Source organism: Cuculus canorus, chromosome 15, assembly GCF_017976375.1.
Source record: "Cuculus canorus isolate bCucCan1 chromosome 15, bCucCan1.pri, whole genome shotgun sequence".
Lineage (NCBI taxonomy): Eukaryota > Metazoa > Chordata > Aves > Cuculiformes > Cuculidae > Cuculus > Cuculus canorus.
The window spans coordinates 13,309,655-13,332,297 of NC_071415.1; the positions used below are offsets into that span (position 1 = coordinate 13,309,655).

General features: G+C 38.6%; 1 protein-coding gene and 1 long non-coding RNA gene across 2 annotated transcripts in view; one reads left to right on the forward strand and one right to left on the reverse strand.

Moving 5' to 3' along the window:
• C15H7orf50 (chromosome 15 C7orf50 homolog) overlaps positions 1-19,244 on the forward strand; it is a 131,182-nt gene extending 111,938 nt beyond the window's left edge. The window contains exons 4-5 of the mRNA XM_054080904.1: positions 7,816-7,897; positions 12,241-19,244. Of these exons, the coding sequence (XP_053936879.1) occupies positions 7,816-7,897; positions 12,241-12,423 (265 nt within the window). The 3' untranslated portion in view covers positions 12,424-19,244. The remainder of the gene's footprint in view (positions 1-7,815; positions 7,898-12,240) is intronic.
• LOC128853756 (uncharacterized) lies at positions 1,665-6,573 on the reverse strand. The gene is made up of 3 exons (XR_008452482.1): positions 6,229-6,573; positions 3,988-5,415; positions 1,665-3,620 (listed from the first exon to the last, which is right to left on the reverse strand). It is a non-coding gene; the product is annotated as an uncharacterized LOC128853756 (long non-coding RNA).
• Positions 19,245-22,643: the final 3,399 nt, after the last annotated feature.

Sequence of the window (22,643 nt, forward strand, 5' to 3'; positions counted from 1 at the left end):
TTATGAAGACAGAAACAGCACAGAAACACCCAACCTGACCTTAAATTAAAAACATCTGGTTATGAAAAAGCAGCAAGCTTTCAGCAGGGTTGCTGGTCGGAGACCCAGCTTTCACTGATAAATTTTCATGTCAAGTTGGTTTCTCTTCCAGCATTGTCTTTCAGCATCGCTATGCAGAAAACCATGACACTTTCATACATTTCTGCTGTTTTCTTATTAAAAGCCAAAAGTTGGATTCTTCTATCATTGCCAGCTTTGAGATAGGCCTTGAAATTATACAGACTTTTTTAATTACGTTGGTAAATATTTGACTTCTCCTAGGAGCTTTTTATAGCTTGTATAATTCTTCTTTCATTAAGACTGAAATATTCTAAGAGTGGCCAGTGTAGGAATAGCCCAGCACTGCTGGAAGTATGGAAGTTTTTTGAATTGACACCCAGAGCAAGATTAGGGTATATTAATGCTCCACTGGCTGTATCCTCATGACTAGGTGGTACTGGTGTAGTTTTGTGGCAATGAATAATAGAATTCAGTCTCGTAGGTCTGGCTTGAAAGGACTTGCATTGCTTATCCTGGTGAGCAGTAGAATCCAGTGGTTGTTTGCTCTAGATAAGAACCACCCTAGAACCTAGTCTTCTTCCAACAACATGGAATTACAGAGTCAAAACCAGTGATTTCAGCCTGATTTCAATCTATATGCTCTTCAAATCCTTCTTTTGAAATGCAGTGGTTAGTTTAAGAAATTAATTTTTACATTTATCCTTAATTATTTAATCTCTTCTGTTATTCTTTTCTTCTTTGAGATGCTCAGAAGACCTTTAAAAGTTTTAAAAGCTGGTTTAAAATTAAAAAAAAACAATGCAAATGAGCTACTGGTTGCAAGTCAGCTTGAATCCATACCTTGGCAGGAGTATTCTGTGCCGTAGTGGGACATTATGTGGTGAAATGGTAAGGCAGAAGAGAAGTGATCGTATTTGTTTTATCTGGGTCTGGTAGCATATCCCTCGTCTGATCATCAGAAAGCATTTATAGAAGTGGATTGTTGCCAACTTTTGAAAATGAGTTTACTTGCAGCTGGCTTCTTACACGATTTTCATACAGACTAAGGGGCCCTCTTTATCTCCTCATACCCCCCAGGATGTTCTTCATGGGAGGGAGGAGTAACAGTTGTTTTCATTTTCTCTTTCCCTTATTTCTGATTTGGGCACCAGCGTGACCAGAATTAGGTGAAAGAAAAGATGGACATCTGGAGAGGAGATGGGACTTCAGCACAGCATTGGGATAGCGCTTCGTTTTATATTCCTTGCAGGAGCAGAACAGATTGGCTGTGAATGGCTCAGGTTCTATTTTTTATTCTACTTCTCTCATAATTCAACTCCCACGTTGTCTTCGTATTATGAATGTATGTAGAAGTAAAAGCACATTTAGTTTAAATAATATTGTAATACTATTATATTGTAGGCTCTCGAGCTTACTGCTGCCCTATTTGTTGGTATTGAAAACAACAGAAAGTTCTCAACATATTATTAGTGATATATATATATATATATATATATATATATATTTTTTCAGATCAAAATGCAGTCTTGCTGCAGAAAGGCTAATACCAGAATCTAAGTGACTGTAGTAGAAAAAGTATTTAAAGCAAAAATTGTGAAGTTTTTTTTCCCCCAGAGCAATGCTCTTGGCGTTTCCACGTAGATCGGTGTCCATGAAAAGTTGCTAAGTTGAATCACAGTGAGATATATAAGAGATACGAGCTCTATGATTTTGAGGCATTGTTGCAATTATCTGGGTCAACTTTCCTTTCCCCTTTATCATTTGTCACACCTGTTTGTACTCTGAGCTCTTCAAGAGTACATCTCGTGTGGTGTTTGAACAGTGCCTGTAGTGGGGGAGGAAGGGGATTTCGAGCTTGGCTGAAGCTTCAGGATGCAAACATAGTATAGAATGTTATAAATAATGGCAAGTGATGAAAGGTACATATAATAAAAGAAATGCTGTGATAAACAGTTTATGCAGATTTAATCAGAACTTTGCTTTGAGGCACAAAAGCCTTTTCCTTTTGCTTTATAAATACTTTTTAAGAAAATTCTGTGACCTGGGTAGGTTGCTGTGCAGATATAATCTGATACAATCTGTCCTTATATTGGACATTAGAAAAAAATAGGATACTAAAAAGTATATTTATTTTATCCTGCATGTGTGATTCCTACATTTAAAAAAAAAAAACAATAAAAAAGCTTCCTCCCCTCGTCTTTTCACAAGTCTTTAGTCATTATGCTGCATCTAAACCAGATGGAAGAATATATTAAAAATTGTTCTTAAACCACAGATTGAGAAATGGTGCCAGGATTTTCAACCAAAAATGTGGCACTGATTCTAAAACCTGTTGACAATTTTAAAAAGTTTTCTTCTGGCAAAAGAACTCCATTAGTGTCTTTTCTTTCCTTCCAGGAAAATAAAGAAAACTTTTATCTGAGTCATAATTTAATTAGCTGGCAAACTGGATTTGAGAATATTATATAAACATATTAACTTTCTCCAGGAATTGTAGTTGGGAGATAAACAGAATCATCCATAATACAAGAAAAACACAGTTAAAAATAAAGGCTATGATGCTCTCTTATGTCTCCATCTTGAGATAATTGTGCCACAGATAAGCGTGTATAAGATTTTAACTACAGCCATTACGGTCAAGTCTTTGAAAATGTATTTAGAATTTAAACTTTGGATATTTTTTCCAGATGAGGAAAATCAGCAACACACGCACTTGAAATATTTCCTCTTATCTTACATTGAACACCAAAGAGTCCCGCAAGGCAGTGGCTTTCTGGGCACGCAGGTGTTGACAAAGCAGACATTCAAAATCTTTTAAAAGGTGAATTTGTTTTAAATGCTCCTGAGAGAAACGGAAGACTTTCTGAATAACCCCAATAAAAATAAACACTTTTACATTTCCCTTTAAATAATTGTATGTGTTATAACTGGACAAAAAGTTATTATTCTGACTTCACTATATGCTCTATAGGGCATATATAAAACCTCCATCCATTGCCATATATTTTTTTTATATATCCATATAAAACCTCCATCCATAAAAAGGCTCTTCTCCCACGAGAGTGAGCTTATGTCAGATTTCTGCTCGGTCCATGCAGCTGCCAGCGGTTCCAGGGAGCCTCTCCGGGGCGCTGGGTTCCTCTGCTCACCTGTGGGCCATATGTGGCGTTACACTCGCTGCTGAATTGACCTGAGAAGAGAAGTTCGGAGTTTCCAAATGTGAGCCTTGGAAAGGCAGTGTGAGCTTGCCTTAAACCTAAGTGCATGGTATTTTCAAGTCACTGCTGTTGTGTGTATGGCATTGTGAAATATTACAGCTAATCACCCGAGTGCCAAGTGTGTCAGCAAGGCTTTAAATATCTTTAAGGGAACTTCTTAGAGTACGGTTCTTCTTCTTTATTGAGGAAGCACCTGTTATCTGTATTTTATGTATAGGGCAGTGAGCGCAGAAATGATACCTTTGGCGGTTATCACTTAACTCGATTCCTGCAGGCCTTAATCATGGGCTGTAACTTCTGTTCAGCCTTCCTTGTGGAGCACGTAGAAGAACGTAGGTGATCCTGAAAGGTAAGTTTCAGAGTCATGAATAATTGAGTCTGTCAAAACAGACAGGTACCCAGATAAATGAGGTAGGGATAATGTGACGATTTTTGTAGAGCATTGTGGTAATGCTTAACGCTTTGAACAGATCTTTTCAGTGTAGCCATGAATATGGTGCAATGGACCAGATCCATTGCTCTCTCCCTCCTTTTGAGAGTCGGTGAAGCTTGAGAGAGTAAGACGTAAGGGTCCTTGAGTAAATCACAGGAGAGCAAGAGGATCCTGCACTCTGGCCACAGGGCTGGGGAAACCTTTCAAATTAATCCCCTGATACTAAGCCTGGGCTGTACGCTGGAGAAATCTAAAACTGGTAGCAATCTGCTTTACCTTGGATAGACATCCAGGCTGGAAGGTGTATCCAAGGTGTGCTGGGCTGTCAGTGGCACAAAATTGAAGCAGTAGACGTAGGGAAGTCGAGGTGTCCTTGCATTTGGCAGGCGGCAGCGCTCTCGTGTCTTCTGGAAGGTTATCGGCAGTCGTGGCTGGCTGCTATCTCGAGACTTATCTTCTACCCAAAATTCTTCTTTAGTTGAGTTGGAAAGTGGTTGGTTCTCAGCACAGTGCTTTTCTGCACATAGATTATTTAATAATTGTGACAGCTTTGTCGTGTTTTGTCCTTGCCAGTAGTCTGAGCAGATGCATTGTGTTGTCTTCCTGAATCCAATTTGTAACAATAATGTTTTTCTCTCACTGTGTTTCTGGAAGCAATTTGACTACTTTCCCTTCCCCTTCTCTTTCTTCTAGGACATCCCAGGGAGTGCTCTGCCCTGCATGCTAGCAGTTGTCTTCTGTTTGCTTACTTATGCTGCCCATATTCCCATAGTTTGGGAATAAATTTCTGTGAGATTAATTTCGTGTAGAGACTAAAAGTAATTTATGAGATAAGACCAGTGAGAATCTTGGGCAGCTTTTCTACATGAGGCTCTCATGCTAAAAACCAAAAGCCCAAATGTGAAATTCCATAAGCTGCTGGATTCGTTTGATTAACTTCCTCTGTACCTTCAATTTCAAAGCTATTTAGGAAGATCATTTGCACAAACATAAAAGTTCTCTTTAACTAAAGTAAACCAATGTGTTTTTTCTGTGTGCTAGAGATCATAAGAGAGATTCAAACATTAACTCTCTAAAGAAAGCAATTAGTATTTGTACAATATATTGAAAATTAGCCTGAGGCATACTGGAAAAATACATGTTTTACCCATGTGTATTTTCCATCCAATTCCACAGTTTATATTAGATCTGGACATAGATACTTCTAAAGTCTACCAAATTAATTCAAACTGTGAAAGAGGTTGTGATTATCTATGAAAAGCTTTTTTTATACTCTAATGTATATGGTCTTATTCTGTATATTTAATCAGTCAAAGGAAAAGCCTTTTCTTCTGCTGTAGTACGTCAAAGAGGCTTATCTGCATATAAACAGCAAAATGAGACCTCTCGTGTTACAAAGCTTTAACTTTTGCAATTTAAAAGTTGAGCATTTCTAAAAATGTACTAATTACATCATTCTGATAAAAGGAGATACCCCTCTCGCTTTGTCATGGAGTGATACTTTCCATAGCTTTGAAAGCTTGTAGGTGTAGGAAAAAAGCCATCATAGGAATCCGTGGAAAAGTTTTGTTTTAATAACTGTTGAAGGAGTCCAATTACAGGGAGCAACTGTCACGTTGTCCGTCTTAAAGATTGTGCATCCATTATCATGGGTGTTTTGCCCATGGTTTGATAGGAATTAAGGTCAAGAGAAGGTCCATTTTCCTGAAGGAGGAAAAAGAGGAATTGATGCAACCATCGGTAGAATTCCAGTTCAAAACTTGAGAGCGTTTTTTGAAAATATGAGTACACTCTGAGTCTGTTCAGGAAAATGCTACTTTTTTACTGTACACATTTAGCATTTGATTCTAACAGGACAGACTGCAAACCAAAAGAAACAGTTTGTGAGGCTTTAGTGCTATAATGGGCACAAACATAGTTTCTGCATTTTGCTTATTAAAGTTAAAGTATTTGTTGTTTTTATGAATTATTATGGTATATATAGAGTGAAACCTTTCAAGAAGACTAGCTGAAACTTCTCTTTCACTAGAGTGAAAGTCAGTGTGGTATCTTAGATGCCTTAATGTGTAGAAGAGAGCATATGGTTTTGGTAATAGGCTAATAAGAGCAATTAACCTTATAGTGCACTCATTTGTTGGTCTCAGTTGTTTATAAACGAGGCAATAAAGATATTTTAACATCCTATAGCTTTATAGGAGATTAGTGAAATCGGGCAGAATTTTCCAGTTAGTGCCTAATGGTTCTTAGGTGAAAGTGTGAGCAACAGAAATGTAATATTAGCAGAGAGTAAAATATTCACAGTACTATGTGGTCTGTCTAACCGATGAATATAATCACAAATGTATAAATACATGGTATAGTTTAAAGAAATAAAAACGTGTTAAAAGTTTTCGTTAGAAGAGGGACTGTTTTCCCAGGACGTGGGCATGGATCTGTATTTCAGCTTGTTCCTGTCACTTTGCAAAGATTATAACTCTTTCCAGGCTTTTTTAACATAAAAAAGAATTTTAAACTTACCTGCTTCTTTGTGCTGTGCAAATAAATGTAATTTCCTAGAACATCTTCCATGCAATTGTTCAGAAGGATGAACTTCGTAGAGGACCGGACTTCTTTTAACAGCAGGCACCGTTAATGTCTTATTTTTTAAAGGGCTAATGGACGTTACGTAATTCCCTGCAGAAGTTCTCATGTCTTGATTGGGAGCTACTCTGTGTGTCTGGCAAATAGAGATTGGGTACTGATGTGCAAGTCACTTGCCCCACGGACTACATCCACAAAAAAAAGCCCTTTTTACTTCATTCTCTGTTGGTTCCTTGCAACACAGGTGTCGTAGTTCCAAGAGTCGTTGCCCTCTTGAGCTCCGTGCTGTGAAGGGAAGTGACACCATGGGCTGCCTGAGCTTTCTGTTGCATGTGCACGTGTTGGTGATGATGGAAGAAGGATGGTTTTCTGTTTCCAGAACAAATACTGTTGTGCAGTATTTGTTCTGGAAACTTTTGCCTATTTATTGGTATTGCCCACGGGAGACTTCTAAATCCATTCATTTGTGGATTCAATTTTGAGCATATAAGCTATGATATATTACGGTTATTAGCTTTTTCTCTGTCTTTCCTGGTCTATCGTTATTTGTCTGATTTTTAGCCTATATGTTGGTTGCAGACATTTTTATTGAATTTAGCTAGTGAGAACCCTGAAGAGTTGTTACTGCTTTTTCTATCGTGCATTTGAAAGTCAAGACAACATTTTTTTTTCTCTTTTGGGTTTTCTGCAGAAGCTTCCATGAAATCCTTCTGTACAAATTTGTGATCTTGTTTTTTTCTATTTCATTGAATTGACCGAACAATGTATTTGCCGGTGCTGCATTCACCGAATATGAGGACTCTTTTGCTTTATTAGACTTGACAGTGTTTAAACAATACTAATTCTCATACCCAGCTGGCTTTTCAATTGATTTCTGTGCTCTCTGTTGCTGTGTAAAACAAGCAGGAACATTAAAGACCTCTTACATACTACCCTTTGGAGACTTGTTTTTCTTTAGAGAAAGATCAAATAAGTGTAAAATTTTCTCCTCGTATGTTTTCTTCTGGATGTTTAAATGATATTTCAGTGTCCTGACAAATTTTGTACATGTTAAGATGTTAGTTTTCAAGCACCTACTTTTAAAATGCGGTCTTCATTTTATAGGGATATTTGCTAGTTTGCTTATTTGTTCGTAGAAATAAATGTGTCTTTCTTCATCTGAAACACAATATACCACCTTTGAAATCATGTTGCAGATGTACATAAATGTGCTGGTTTAAGTCAGCTGAAATTTTACATATTTATGATGTGTTTGCTAATAAGTCAAAGAACATTTGCAGATAGTAATAATTTGTTTTATCTGCTCACCTTTTACGATATCGAAGCAGCCATGCAGTTCCCCATGTTCCTTTTTGCCGCTCGTACAAAATGTGTGGCAGTATCTGTTTCACGTAATGTCATGAAAATCCATACCGTGCTCGCAAAGTCACTTGGAGTAACTGTAAAAAATATTTTATGTATGATGGATATTTTGATCACACAGTATTTCATTTATGCAATTATTATTTTTTTTATTTACTACAGCTGGTCTGAAAACCCAGAAGAATGGAAGTTTCAAAAGACGAGACAAACCTGGCTTCTCTTGCACATGTATGATAAAGAGAAGGTTTGTGTCAACCTTGTTTTTTATCCAAACAAATACGACATAGTTTTATACATTGCTTGTAGCTATTCTTTATTAACCAAAGTTGCTAGCACTAACCATGCATTTTTCTAATTTTTTTTAATGACTTATAAAGCAATTATTTGTTTTTAATCAAAATTTGGAATAATTTTAATTACTTGTAGTTGATCTTTTTATTTGGTTGATGGTCATTCTCCAGTGTATGCTAGATTTTTATACTTTATATATGTCAAGCATAAATAGTGCAGATTCATGTTTTGTATAAATCTGGGGCTTACTGTGAGAATTTCAGTCATATCTTCAATTTTAATTTCTGAACGTGGAACCCAATACTGTAAACCACAATTCCCGTTGCTTCAGATATCTCTGGCTCCATATAAAATATACAGCCGTATTGTCAAGATGGTAAAATAACTTTCTCATTAAAATATAATTGAAGCCTGATGTTGATTGTAAAAAAGCGTAAAGTACAACCAGAAGCTGGGCTTGCATCATTACTGAAATCCATTTTTTTCATAACTCGGAAAACAACATAGGTTGAATTTCCATTAAGTTTCTGACCATCGATGTGTTGAATAATGGTTTCAGGTCGTTCATTTTGTTGTGTAAGAGGACAAACATCTGGCCACTTGCATAGCGCCGGACTCGTTGATTCATTTAGCTGACATTCAGTTAGCTCTTGCTGATTTTTTTGTGTGTACTTAAACATTTCAGCATACCGATCTTCCTGACCCAAATTACTCAGCAGCTCTTAAGCCAATCACCTGACATAGGGTGTTACTTTCATGATTAAAAATACTTGTAGAGAACCAGATCATTAAAAGCAGAGTTTCACAAAGGCAAAAATCTTCACGCAGTGAAATACTTCAAAAAAAATTCAGTGGCAGAATACAAATTTAAATATAAGTATCTAGGTTGCTTGCACTGTCTTGTATTTTTAAGTTTCTCCTATAAAAGTTTTTGTCAACCTTTCAAAATCAATGTGTTCTCTTTAAAGCTACCTCGAAATTGGCTGACAGGCAGAATGATGTTTATATTTTTTCACCTGTTTTCTTTGGGTTCTGTGTTGAAATATATGGGGAAATCATTAACTCTAAGTAGCATTTGCTTTGTGTAGCAAAACACAGCTTTATTGCTCAGCACTGAAATGAAACTTCCTTTCTATTTTTTAAAACCTGTTGGAGGTATTATGTTTTATTTAAATTTGCGTATTTTATGGCTTAATAATCAGAGGTGCATTGAATATGAGCTTGAGATAATGATTAACATCTGCATCCAGATTCAGTCAAGTTAGTAGTAGTGCCTAATTGGTTATAATTACCTGTATGATGAAGTCTCTTTCTGACCAGGCTGTCGGGAGGGCAGGCCAGCTGCGTCTGAATATTTCTCTTTATACCCACATACAACTTCCTGTCCATTACAGAACAAAATCCATGGGATGTCCAAGCATGACTAAAATACAAAAGGAGACGTGCGTTTCTATCCTTCCTAAGCTGCCTCTTGAATCTCATGGTGTCACTTGGATGCTTACTGCATGCAAAGGAGTGAATCGGGTTCCTGCACTGATAGATCTTTTTCTGGAAGAAATAAGTTGAGGTTTTAAAGTCCTTTGCAACGTAAGGGGTATTTTAATTCCCTTTAAAATCCATCTGGTGGTTGGCTGACAGCTTCCAAGCCAGGCCTGTATATCTACAGTGTATATACTTTTTCAGCATCCAGTATAAAACAAACAGTAGATCATTTGTTGATCTTTGTCATCTGGCACAGTATTTTTAGAAAGTGAGTGTATCGGTGCCTTCGGCTCCTGCGCTGCAGGACCCCGGGAGGGCTTCTGCACCTTCCTCGGAGAGCGACTGAGGAAAGCTATCTTGGCAGAACAAGCTGAGGTTCTCTGTGCAGATGTCTGTATTTGTTTTGCAAAATATGGGAGCATCTGCAAGTCTAAAAAGTCTGAAAACTCTCGAGTTACATACTATAATTTAATAGTGGCAACTGTTCTTTTCCTGCTACTAGTTTGTAGCAGGAACCCTTTTCCCAATAAGGATGATTATTCCCCTTTAGGGTGTTTCCAAACTAGGCAGTGCATATTAGCTAGTTAGAACAGAAGCAATTTAGTGTGGGGGAGAGAAAAAGAAACAAGAAGGTCAAAACAGTTTAACAAAGGAATAGTAATAAAATGCTGTAAGCATCACTTCCCAGAGCCGTGGTGGGAGATCTCAATATCCTATTTGAAACCAGCCCAGAAGCTGGTTTTAGAAGATTCTTCTCGTAAAGCCTCTCCAAGAGACCCTGAAATTCCAGCTCTTGTACTAGTGTATTTGAAGAATTAAAATTTGGATTTCATTAACTTTTCGCTGTCGCTTTCTGTGTTCCCGGCTTTGCTATGGCTCTGTTGTATGTGTGAGTTAGGAGGAAATAGGGTATTATCTTGCCTGCATGGTGCTGTGTGGTAAGCTCTTACTGAAATAAACCTAAAAGCTATGTTAAAGAAAAAAATTAGACTTTCTGAACGCTCGAGCATTTAACCTTAGGGGCCACATGTTAAATGTTTTCTAGGTTCAGGCAGCCGTATGCCTGGCTGCACAGTTAGTATTTCTAAGTTTAGAGCAGGCTTTTCATTACCCCTTCAAGCACTTTGCTTAAATAATACAGTAATAACTGTAATTCCACAGAGTGAGGTATGACTGTACTATGAAATCTGAGTGAAAAAGATGTAAATAATGTAATTTGTCTAAGGTTTGAAACATAGAAACGCCGCCGAGCTTTAAAAACCTGGTACTGAGCATCTGCGCTAAAGGAGAATTATCATGCTGAAATCATTTGTGTCTGAATGGTTTTGTCTGTTGTCGGTGCTAGTTTACTGTGAGTAAAATGGTTTAAAAAATACAGACATTTTCATCATGTTTAAATGTGTTTGATTCGTACATTATAGCAACACTTCATGTATCATCGATTTCAGTGTTAGCCGCTGTAAAATTAATATTTTTTTATCTGTATTGTTTCTTTAAGGCCAGAGTGTTTGTGTGAAGAATTAGATGGTTTTCCATAGCATATAAGTTACGAGGCTGAATGCAGACTTTAGTTTTGATTTATTACTTTGTAATATCCCTGATTGATGAAGGCAGTGTTGGAATATCCTTTCTTCCTCTTCTTTTGGAGCGATAGAAGTTTTCAGTGATCAAAGTTAGGCTGCCAAATGTCGATGAAGAAATAAGTTGTAAATTAAGTATCTGTTGAAGCTCTGTCTTCTCTGAAATGTTGATACTTCACAGGATTGAAACAGCCCTCGAATAATTAGTCTCCAGTCCTTTAAATACTTACGTATGTGTTTAACTTGACTCATGTCAAGTATGCCTTTTAAAGTTGTATGTGTCAAGTTAAACACGGAGAAAAATATTTGTAGAATTAGGTCATTTTAACATCTCTTATTCACAGCAAAAATATTCTCTTATTGGTTGAAACCTGCTCCACCGATATACAGTATAAAGATATGCTCCAATGTAGATCTGTTCACCTAATACTTCTGCAAATACATGGATTTGAAATGCTGAATAAATAATTCAAAAGTCTTTGCTAGGTTATTGCCAAGATTATTTAATGTAATGATAATTTAAATTGTATGTTGTACCAGATAAGCTAAAATTTAACCCATGACTAAATTAGAAAGGGAGTGAAATGAAGGTAATGCAACTGTAGATGACTAAACTGCTTTTAATTTTAGATGTGTGAGTAGACCCTATCGTTTTTAGTCAGAATGATTTAAAATTATTTCCATATGTCTGAATTCAATTTGTTTTTCAAATTTAATTCTGTTCCTTTGTATGATCATCCTGTCAACGTGCTTGAAGGTGGGTGGTATCTCATCTTAGCAAACAACTAATTTTGGATAGGGGGTGAGGGTAATTCCAGCAAAATTCTTTTCTCAGACATATGCATGCAGTTCTCACTGAATTGAATAAGGTTTGCCTACACGTTTCCAAAAGTAGGATCTGGCTAGTGGGTTTTTTTCTACCAACAACCCTCACATCCTTGAGCTCACAGTCAGGGAGTGTTTGCGTTTGCTGATCAGTATTTCCACATCTGCTTAGAATTTCCTCTCAGCTGCTTTGCCCATATGACAGTCCTCTCACCATGGTCCATGGAACCAGGCAAGCTGGAACCTTGGCAAGAAACACTTCCACTCCGAGGAGGGCATTGGCAAACACAAAAGCCCATGCAGTTCTCCTAATTATCTTTAAGGGGATGATTTGACATGATTGTGAATGAGCGTGGAGACGAAAATAAAGCAGGGTTGTTTTTTTTCTTCCTTGTTTTTTTCTTTATAGGTTCCAGATAAGTATTTCACCATTTTACTGGATTATCTGCAAGGGCTCCAAGGCAATGCACGAGACATAACTGTGCAGAAAGCTGAAGCTTTTATGAAGGAATTTGATGGTTCCGATGCAGAAGATCCAAACCTGTTGGAGAAGTGCGAGCGGATACGACAAGTTCTGCAGCTGCTGTCCTGAGAGTGGTTTTGTGTCTTAATGGTTTTCTGGTGGAGAGAATAGGATGTCATATACAGAGATTATAAATTAGTTGTAAAGACATGTTTTCTAGTAAGAATCCTAATAATAAATTTTCAGATTTTATACTCTTTTTTTTCCAATTGCAAATATTTATCATGTGTTGAGGTGATGAAATAAAGATAACGTATTTGGTCCGTGGACGTGCTCTTAGAAGTAATCTTACTGCATATCTTTAGAAAAATGAACCTTACGTTCTCGTTAATTTTTCTCCACCTCCCCCTGTAATTACTGTTAAATAAGAGTTGCTTTGCAGTTCTTAATAAGAAGAGCAGAGGAGCCAACAAAAAGCCTGGAGGGTCTTTTGCAGTGGCAGCTTTTAAAATGAGCCTACAGTACAGTGCTTGCTCAGCCAGCTGTAATCTATCACTTTCAGCTTTGGAAGTATGTCATTTGGATTTGGGAAAAATCATTTTCAGTCTGTTGAACACGGGTTGTATAACAGAGTTGCTTATTAGTGCTTCACACAGTGATCTGGAGATACGATCGGCTTTGTTAGTTTTCCTTTTATATTGTAAAGTTTTCAAATGCTTTATGGCAATTGTTTAGATATTGAGATAATCCACACGCAGATGGGAACAGATCAAATCCTTTGACCATATGTAGTGAAATCATCTGACTGTACCTAAACTTATCCTACAATGAGAAGTGCTGTGCTGCAACATTTTGAATCCAGCTTGCCAATATTGCATTGTCATCTTTCTCTTGTAATTGGTGTCCAAAAGAGCTAATGTGTGTTCATTTGCTTTGACATGGGACACTTGTCTCCTGTGAACATGCTGAAAATGAGGCTTTCAAGCAAAAACCAAGGACAGTTATTACTCAGGAGCTGGATGATTGGCTTATTTAAGAACACTTGTGTTCAGACAGCATTCTTCACCTGATTCTTTAATGTTTCTGTAAACATTGTTCATACTTTATTAATGACAACTATATGAAATGTGTAGTGTTTTAGAAGATTGGCTATCTTTGGGAATCTTTGGTTTAATTTGGGTGGGTGAAGGAGGGGAGGATCTGTGGATATGCAGACCTAATTTTTCAATAAGAAGCATTTGAATGGGTTTGACAGCCTTCACAGTCATGGATTACTACAAATCTTCAAAAATATGAAATGTATTACTAGTAACAAATAACTTATGCTTTCTGACTTCTTGAAGATCATGTTTTCAGCCAAAAGCCACTAGAGACCTGCATGCCCTGCTCTAACACAATTGCCGTGATGGAGTTTAACACAACTGCGAGCAGAATACAGCAGCAGCTTCTCCACTGAGCTGCTCCTGTGCCATGGGGTGTCAGTTGGGTGGGGGCTGCAGAGGATGCAGGCAGTGTCGAAGCCTTTCTGAGGCCCAAGGCTAAATAAAACTGAGCTTCCAGGGCAAAGGTTGGTGAAAAGGATTTGTAACAAAAAGAAGAGATACTGAAGTGAACTAGCGAAAGGCTTTAGATCTTATATTCATGTCTGAGAATATGGAACTGAGAAAAACTACTCTAAGCAGAAGCTGATACTTTTTTCTTTCCATCAGGAAAAAAAAAAAAGAATCAGTGATGAAGTTTTCAATGTCTTTTTGTGACTTTATGATTGTATTTTAGGTGTTGGAGAAGGCTTTGTGTTCTCCCTTAGACCTGTGAAAATTGCCACTTTTGATTTCTCTTTCAGACAAAAATGACACTGTGCACTTAAAATACCTTGTAGCTGAAAAGCACATTGCAGCTTTATTTTGGAAGAGACTTGTAAAAAGAGTTGTAAAGTTGAGGTCTGGGCAAAAAGATGTGAACCGTGGATGATTTTGACAGATTTGGCAAGGTTTGCTTTTCCTGGTACCTTGGTTCTGGCCATATGTAAACGTTGACACATCTGGGAGAAGAGAGGCTTTGTAGATCAGGAATGTCATATTTCTTTTTATATCAATTAATATTAAAAGCATGAGGCCTGCCAATCTGGAGTCCATGTGAACAACAACATTTGGAAAAGAACTGCTGGGGCCTCTCACCAGCGCAGTAATCGCTGTCTCTGAGTGAGGTCCTGCTCTGCTCGCTTCTTCCTCACTTGCAGTTCCAACTTTCCCCTTAGTGCTACCAGTTACTGGGTGAAGGACGTGGTCTCTGGCCTCCTCTTCTTGCATTTATAGAAAATTCAGAAGCTAAGAACTAAGGTGATTGTTTCTGTCATTGTTTTTGGTGGAGAAAATGAAGTAGGATGTTTTCTGCCACGTGTCTCTTGGTTAGTGCTGTGTGATGGTCGGTGGTGTCTGGAAGTTGGGTAAAAGGCTTCTAAGACTTCTGCTTTGTGTTGTTACTGTATACTTCTTGAGTTTCAAAACTTAGTATGAAAAATTTTAAGTGTTGCCTTATACTTGATGTTGTAGCGCAAATAGGAAAGCGTACTTAATCGCATTTAACTTTTTTACTTTGCCCCTTAAAGAATCTGCAGCTGGTTGGCAAACAAGTTGTCTTCAAAACACCCAGGAAATACAAACCCAAACAGTTTTAGAGATAAGGCTTACCTTTTTTGCTAGGTTTATCGTAAAAACAAGATTGTGAGGACCCAGACAGCTCACCCAACACAGCGTGCCAATGCAATAACATCTCTGGCAATCAAATTCTGTCTTTTCCATATGTTAGCCACCAAGCCAGCTTCTGCTTCCTGCTCAGCTTGGCGTTTTAATCTAGGGATTTACATTGTGTGATTAATAAGTATAGCAATATTTCCTCCATCATGTATTTTAAATGATGTAGTTTGAATTATTAAGTGTATAATCAGTTATTGATTTCCTGTAGCTGGTCAGAGCTGTACAGGGAGATATAATCTGGCACTTCGTTCACTTTGTTTTATCATTTGGTCACGCAGAATTTTCATATCTCAACGTTGCTTGTAGCTTAGGCAGTCATATGGAAACAAATAGGACAAAATCATGTCTCTGCCTCTATTTAAATCAGTCTGCTGCGTTAATAAAAATTTCATCCAAGGCTGGAAGTAACAGTGTGTACGGACTGACAAATTACATCTTCATCTGCCCACCCTAATTGTCTTCTAGTTGAGTTAATCTGTATTGTGTAGCTCTGGCTAGAAGAATTTGTGTCCTAAGAGAGTGCTGAAGTCAGGTCTTCTAGGCAAAATAAAGGAATGTTAATTACTTAGAATTGCTTAAAGCTGGAACTGTGCCTCTAATGGAAGTACTAATTACTTAAAATTTGACAATGTAAAAAGTTCCCTTTAATTTGGCTGATCCTTGCTGTAGATTGTATATCTTCTTGGTTCTCTGCTGTCTGCCCACAATTTTAATTTGTTATCACCACTGTAAAATTACTGGGTAAATGAATTTTCTGTTCTTATTTGGAAAGTGTATAGCGTAGTTTTTGAATGTGTCATTTATTTCTTTATTTCTTCTCACTGGAGAGTGAGATTTCTTCTCCAGAAATAAGAAATAAGGAAATAAATTTCTGCTCACTCTCCTGTGTTTCTGTTGATTTTAAAGCAAGATGACTCGTGACTTGTCTCCCATCATTTCAAACAGCTTAGAAATGCATCTCTTTGGTTTGAACTTAGAGGTTTCTTTGTTTGGTTGGGTTTTTTTTTTAACTTTTGCTAAGTAGGCAAAGTAATGAACATTTGGATCTACTCACATTTCTGCAAATCAATGTCAGAAAAACAATCATAAATGAGATTTAAGTTGCAAAGCCAAGCGCTTATAAAATTAGGAAACACAAGGGTGGAAATTGTCTGTGTAGTTTTAACTTTACTCCTTCACATATATGAAGTGTGATGCAACCTCTAATTATGTCATCACTTCTGTATTTTCCATCGTACGTGATAAGTCACTTTTTCAATGTCTTCATTGCAGTTCTGTTACTGTTCAAAATTTTCAAAATTTAGGTCTACAAGGTAGCTCTGAAGCTGGAGAAATGACATACCTGTGTGGCTTTGGTCCTGCACAGAAGGAGTGAGTAGGAACTTTCCTGTTCATTTGGTGCAGGGACTAGTCATAGATGTTTCATCGCAAATGTTCCCTTGAAAACATGTTTTAATGTTCTGATTCATTTGCAGTCAAAATACTGAATTGATGTTACTTAATTTAAATCCACTTTTGTTGACATAAAACTTTCCAGTGGCTTATTCTGGTTTAGCCTTTGGTTTCCTTTTATGTCTTCCTTTCTGTACAGCTGAATGAGCTAGTTATTTCTGTCCCTGCAAATAGGAATATTAGTTGGTTACAGTGAATCCAGTCACACAAGGACACAATTAAATGTCCTTGCCTATGCAGGACAAGCTCATTTTAGTAGGGATTTATAATTACATTCTATTTAAAATTCTTTGTAAGAATATACATAGTCAACAACTTAATATGGTGAAAAAAAATTATATCTTTTTTAAATGGGCTTTTTACTCCCTACAAGGAGCAGGGAATACTAAACTAAGTAAAATTAATGAGTAAATGGTGGGGGAAGGGTAAAGCAAAAGAGTGGTTTATCTTTCTTTGTCAAAACAAAGCTGAATAAGAAGCTTGTGCTATTGAGAAAGAGGGCCCTTTGGTTACAAACAGAACACTCATACAGTTGCTCTTATTGATTTTTTTTTTCCCCCCACTCTACATGCAGAAAATTTCTGGCATTCCCCAACAAAACCCACGAAAACACCTACGTAGAAAAAGTGAAATAAGTTTCAAAATACTTAAAGGTCCAGAAATGCCACTTGTGTATAAATGACCAGAAGAATTCAAATTCTGCCTCTCTGTGCCTCCAGCCTGGAGACTGAATGAAGGCAGGTTGTGTTAGAAACAAACAAGCAAAAAAACCCCAAATTATCTGAGCACATAGTTAAGAGATTGTTACCAGTTACCCTTCTGGGCACAGGAAGGTGGAATTACATTTCCTATTAGATTTAATTATTCGGATTTTTTTACAGGAGATCTACTGCTAATTGAAATATCACGTAGCCTTTTGCTGTGACAACTTACATCTGTTCTCCTCAGACCCACATGTGTTTTATGGATTTGTAAGCCGTGGGACACAGGATCAGTCATGCTCATTTGCTTATAAATATCTAGACCTTGCCGTGGCGCTGTGGAAAATAACAATTTGCTGGTTTTGAGCTGCTTTGGACTCTGAGGAGGCTGTGGACACTGCCTGTTGCTGTGTACTGATCTAGAGGGACAACAGGCTTTGGCAGCATCCTTTGTATCAGCCAGGCTTTCTTAAGCTCCGTGAAATTGCCCGAATCCGGTAGAGTGATGCTGCTCATGGAATTTACCAAGTGAGCAGCGGTGCTTTTCTGTGGAGCGCTTTGAGACGCGAAGCCGCAGGATCTCAGCTGCTCAGGATGCTCCGCTTTCCTCAGCCTTGCTGCCCTGTTTCAGTCTTGAACTGCTGAGAGTTGCGACCATTTTATTTGTCTACTTTCCGTGGGCCAAATTTGACTAAACAAACTGTTTGAAAGCTATTTTGGTATATTGAAAGCTTAAGCTACAGCGATAGTGTTTCTCTGGTAGCATAGATACATGTAAATAGACTTGATGGATTTCCCTAAGATAGTACCTTTTATTGGAAGCAGGAGCTTTTGCAGGATCCTGGAAATGACTGACCAGCACCCTGATTTACCTTGTTAGATAGGAGAGGTATTTCTGTGAGCTGTCAGAAATACATGCTAGCAGATAGACATGGCGACAGACGGCCAAGAAATCACGTATGGGCATCAAATATGCAAGAGGGCAAGGATGACAGTCAGGAATGCATCCTCCTGAGGTTGCCTGGTTAAGGCAAAACGCCACCTGGCACAAATCCTGGCTGCATAAGGTTAAAAATAACCAATAGTATCCCTGTTGCATAAGGAAATCTTGTCCTTGTTTAATGAGGCACTATGATTTTCCAACCTTGTGATTCTGTGATTCTGTGGACATGGTTTAGGGAGTGTTAGGAATGGTTGGACTCGATGATCCAATGGGTCCTTTCCAACCTTGTGATTCTGTGATTCTGATAAGCCAGAAAGCATAAATATGGAGCTTCTCTGAATTCTTGCTCGTGCTTACAGCTGAAAATACCAGGGCGGGTTGTAAGCAGCGCCCCGTGTAGGAGCTACTGGTGTTAAACAGATGAAGTCTGGGTGAAAGTCTGGTGTCTAAGCATGCTCTTGGCAGCGTCAGACCTGCTCGCTGCACTGGTGACATCTCAGCCCCGGGAAGGACTTCTACTCCCTTCTTGTGATTATGGTGTTACTTGAACACAAATACAGAGGATCTGTGTATTCAGAGCAGCCCATGAACCCTCGGGATTGCTGCAATCCAGGAGCCGCGTTCTGCTGCTTCGTGCAATGAAACGGAGAATGGAAAAGCCGTTGAAGTTATTGTGGAAGAAATTGAAACTCACCCCAGAAGTACAAACTGTTTTCAGCCCACCTTGCCTGCCTGCAGGTCATTTCCAGTCCCAGGGAGGAAACACCTGCTTCGATTTCAATTAAAGAATTCATCAGAGATAATAGTAATGTTCAAGTTTTCCTTTGAATCCTCTTGCCTTATCCTGCTCTAAGAAGTTACGGTCTCCTCATAATTTGTATAGGGCGCTCACTCCAATCAGAACTCAGTCTTTAGTCAGATATTTTTAGTGTCAAACAGAAGAAAAACCTCTAGATATTTTTATTTGCAATATTTTTAATGTGCTGGTTTATGTCAAAGATGGAAAATCTGCAATGGGCAGACAGTTGCATTACGAATATTGCGCCAGCATCCTCTTTTCCTTCCTGTACAAGCTCCTGAGCAGATTATAACTCACTTTAACCGATAAACAGAAAAGTTCTGCTGAGCGAATTAGCAAAGAAGAGGAGGAAAAAGCTCATCAAGGTTAAGAAATGCAGAAGTTAACTTCTGTTTCAAAATAGGCCAGGTATAGCTATCTGGATTCTTCTAGATTCTCAGTCTATGATGTTGAAATAATCACCTGTGCAGCTACATGGCATAAAATAGCTCTCTGTGTTTTATTATATTCTAGTACCGGCGTTCTTTTGAGCAGTCAAGACTGCCAACTGTAGAACAGAGTCTGTGGAAGGAAGCCTACGGGGAACTCGACAGTTATTTCAGAGATTGGTTCAGCCCTAGAAAATATTCATTGGCTTTCTTAAAAAAAAACCCAGGAGTTCCCCCTTTGTTTTCTAAGTTTTATTTTTATTATTTCAGCTGTCTTTGGACAAAGAGAGAGGGAAAAATTGACCGCAGGGAGATCAAGAGTGTATCTTTGACATTGTTTAATGAGAAAATGCTGACTCTTGTTGAATTACCCTTTAATGCAGAGCAGACGGAGCATCCCAGTTCATTTTTGTTGGGATTTCTTTTTGAGGAGGTCCTGTTAGAAGCTGGAAGCGTGGCAGGTGAGCTTGGTTTATGCTGTTCTGCTGTTCCCTGCACGAATGATACAGAAATTCCTACTCCGAGAGAAGAATGAAGGGAATGTGACAAATACGGTCCTTCTGCAAACAGCACATCTTGCACGCTTTTTCTGCTGTTCCTCTTCCTTTTTAATCGAACGGCGCTTCAGCCAGCAGAAGGTATCAGTCTCCCTTGATTTGCATCGTGGCTGTGATTGTGAGTCTTGTGTACCTCACAAAATTGCTTTAATGGTCAAATTAAACTTTTGACCTGCTATACAGCCGCAAGCCACTGGTGTTTTGAATTGTCTGCAGGAATGCTTCGGAGGACGCTCTGTGGACTCCAGCGTCGCAAAGGGCAAACTGAAAGCAGGTAATGGACAGTGCAAGCTGCAGACGTTTTAGATGGGAAGAAAATTTCACAGTAACGTTGAACTGTGTAAATGCTGATTGAGAATTGCAGCTACAGCACGCCTGCTTTGATAAATGCCGTATAAATTGCTGATACTTGTATTTTCTTGAGAGCTGAAGGGTATTTCCAGTTCAGCCAGTTACAGAAAGATAGTTATCGGTCCCACAAAACTTTTTGCTACAGACATTTGAGAATGACAAAATACCACATCCTGCTACTGAACCCCCACAGACGAAAATGTGCTGTAGCGTTTCAGAGTGATTTTTTTAATATTTGGAAATGATAAAATAATTATCTCGGAGGAAGGAAGACAGATGTCTCAGCAGGCTTATCTAGAAAATCCTGCCATTTCCTTCAGAAGTGACCTTTTCCTAGGTCATCTTATCTTTCTTGCAGTTCAACTAGATCATTATAATGGCCACTGGCTTGACATACCCTTGAAACGGATTCAAAATCCAAGCCAAGCTGTTTTGTTGGATAGAAGAAAATAAAATGCTTATGGTCCTGTTCTGATTGTCAGGATGCTGAGGCTATAATTCAAGTCATTAGGCTTAGTATATAAAGCCCTTCGTAATCCAAGTCTTAAGAATCTGAAAGGTCATTTGTGGTCCAATAATCCTGAATAGCAAATGTGACGAGCTAGTGGTGACCGTCTCGATCCTAAAGCTCCTCTTAAAATAAATGCTGGTCTCTGCCTCCCAAGCATATGCACGTTATTTCAGTGTGATCCAAGAGGCTGTGCAAAGAATAAGCAGCTTGACTGTCACACAGCATGAGGAAATACTGGGGTTTTTTTGGAATTATTTTAATAACTGGACCGAAGGAATAGAGAGGAGGATACACAAGGCCTTAAGCACACACACTCCTGTGGCTGCAGTGGTCCAGTAGGGACATCTCTGCTGCAGACTGCTCATCACCAAGATCCTCAAATCCTCCCCAAAATCCACCAGTGCTGCTTCTCATGTCAATAAAATGAGCAAATGTGGCTTCTACGGTAGGGAACAGCAGGGCTCTGTTCAACCCTTGGCCCCGACAGCGGTGTCAGAGGTCGTTCAAGGACAGAGAGCATTCACACAAGTGATGGGACAGTGGGTGTGAGTAGAGAGTAACGTCTGGCCAGAGGTGTAGTGGTTGGCATTAAGCAGGCAGAGGGCTGAGGAGATCTGGCAAAGGGCTAAAGATGCCAAAGAAGTAAAGAAATGGAGGACTGGGAACACTTGACTGTTTATGGGATCGCTTGTAGTGTCCCCTCTCAGTACCTGACATTCAGGGGAGTTAGATGCCAGCTGGGAGGAGGGCTGAATGACTTTGTTTTTCCTCTTTGATATCTCCTTGCCTTTCAATTTGTTCAGTATTTGGAGGGATTTCATCTTTATATTGGGTTTATTCAGTGGTGCTCTCGATATGGTTATTTTTGTGCCCTGAAGGGCCTACTTTTCCATTCCATATTAATATATAACTTCTATTAACATCAAGGCATGGTGCGTACATAAAGGGGCACTGAATAGCTAAACTGTACTTAAATACCTGTGACTCCTTGGCTTTTCTATATGGAATGATTATTAATGTTTTGTCCTTGCCGCGTTTCATCAGAGGATGCTGCCACATAAGGCGTAGCTGGGGAGGTCTGATCATCCCTTTATTACAGAAGGGGAAAAAAACAGAAGGAAAGAGATTAAAAGATTTGCCAGCAACACAGAGCAATCAGTGGCTGTGCTGAAAATAGAAACCAGGCTCCTGTTTTCCATTCCCCAAATCTGGCCTCTAGACGACATGGCTATATTAAAAATGTAAATGCAAATATAGAAAATATTTCCTTTTTCAAACCTTCCCTGCTAACATTTTGTGTCCTTTTGACTCTGTGCTTCACAGAATAAACTGGTAGCACTTGGATCAAAACCTCAGCAACCAGATGGGCTGCACTCCCTGAATTCAGCAAAGGAAACTGGACTGAACCACCAAACCTCAGTGTGACCAAAAAGCTCATGGCAGAAGGTGGGACTGGGCTTGTGTCTATTTTAAGACAGAAAAGTATTCAGTAGCTGTAGGCTACTCTGCAAAATACTTTGATTACTGTATTTAAGCAAGCCAAAAGTGATACTGTTGTCACAGTCAGTCCCTCAGCTTTTGTATTCTACAAAATATTCTCTCTTACGACACACCACAGATATGAAGCTGGCAGCTTAAAGACGCGCAGGCATTTTAACTGTTTGCTATTAAGCTTGCAGATGACAGGTAAATCAAATGCAACTGAGGTTTGAAATACATAACCAGAAGGGAAGAGCGAATTGAGTCTCACTGAGGTGCTGCACAGCTGCAGAGCCTCCTGCTCTTCCAGCCAGAGATGCTGGCAATACCATTAATGGTCTCATTCCTTTGGGTTTGTCCCAGCTGTATTTC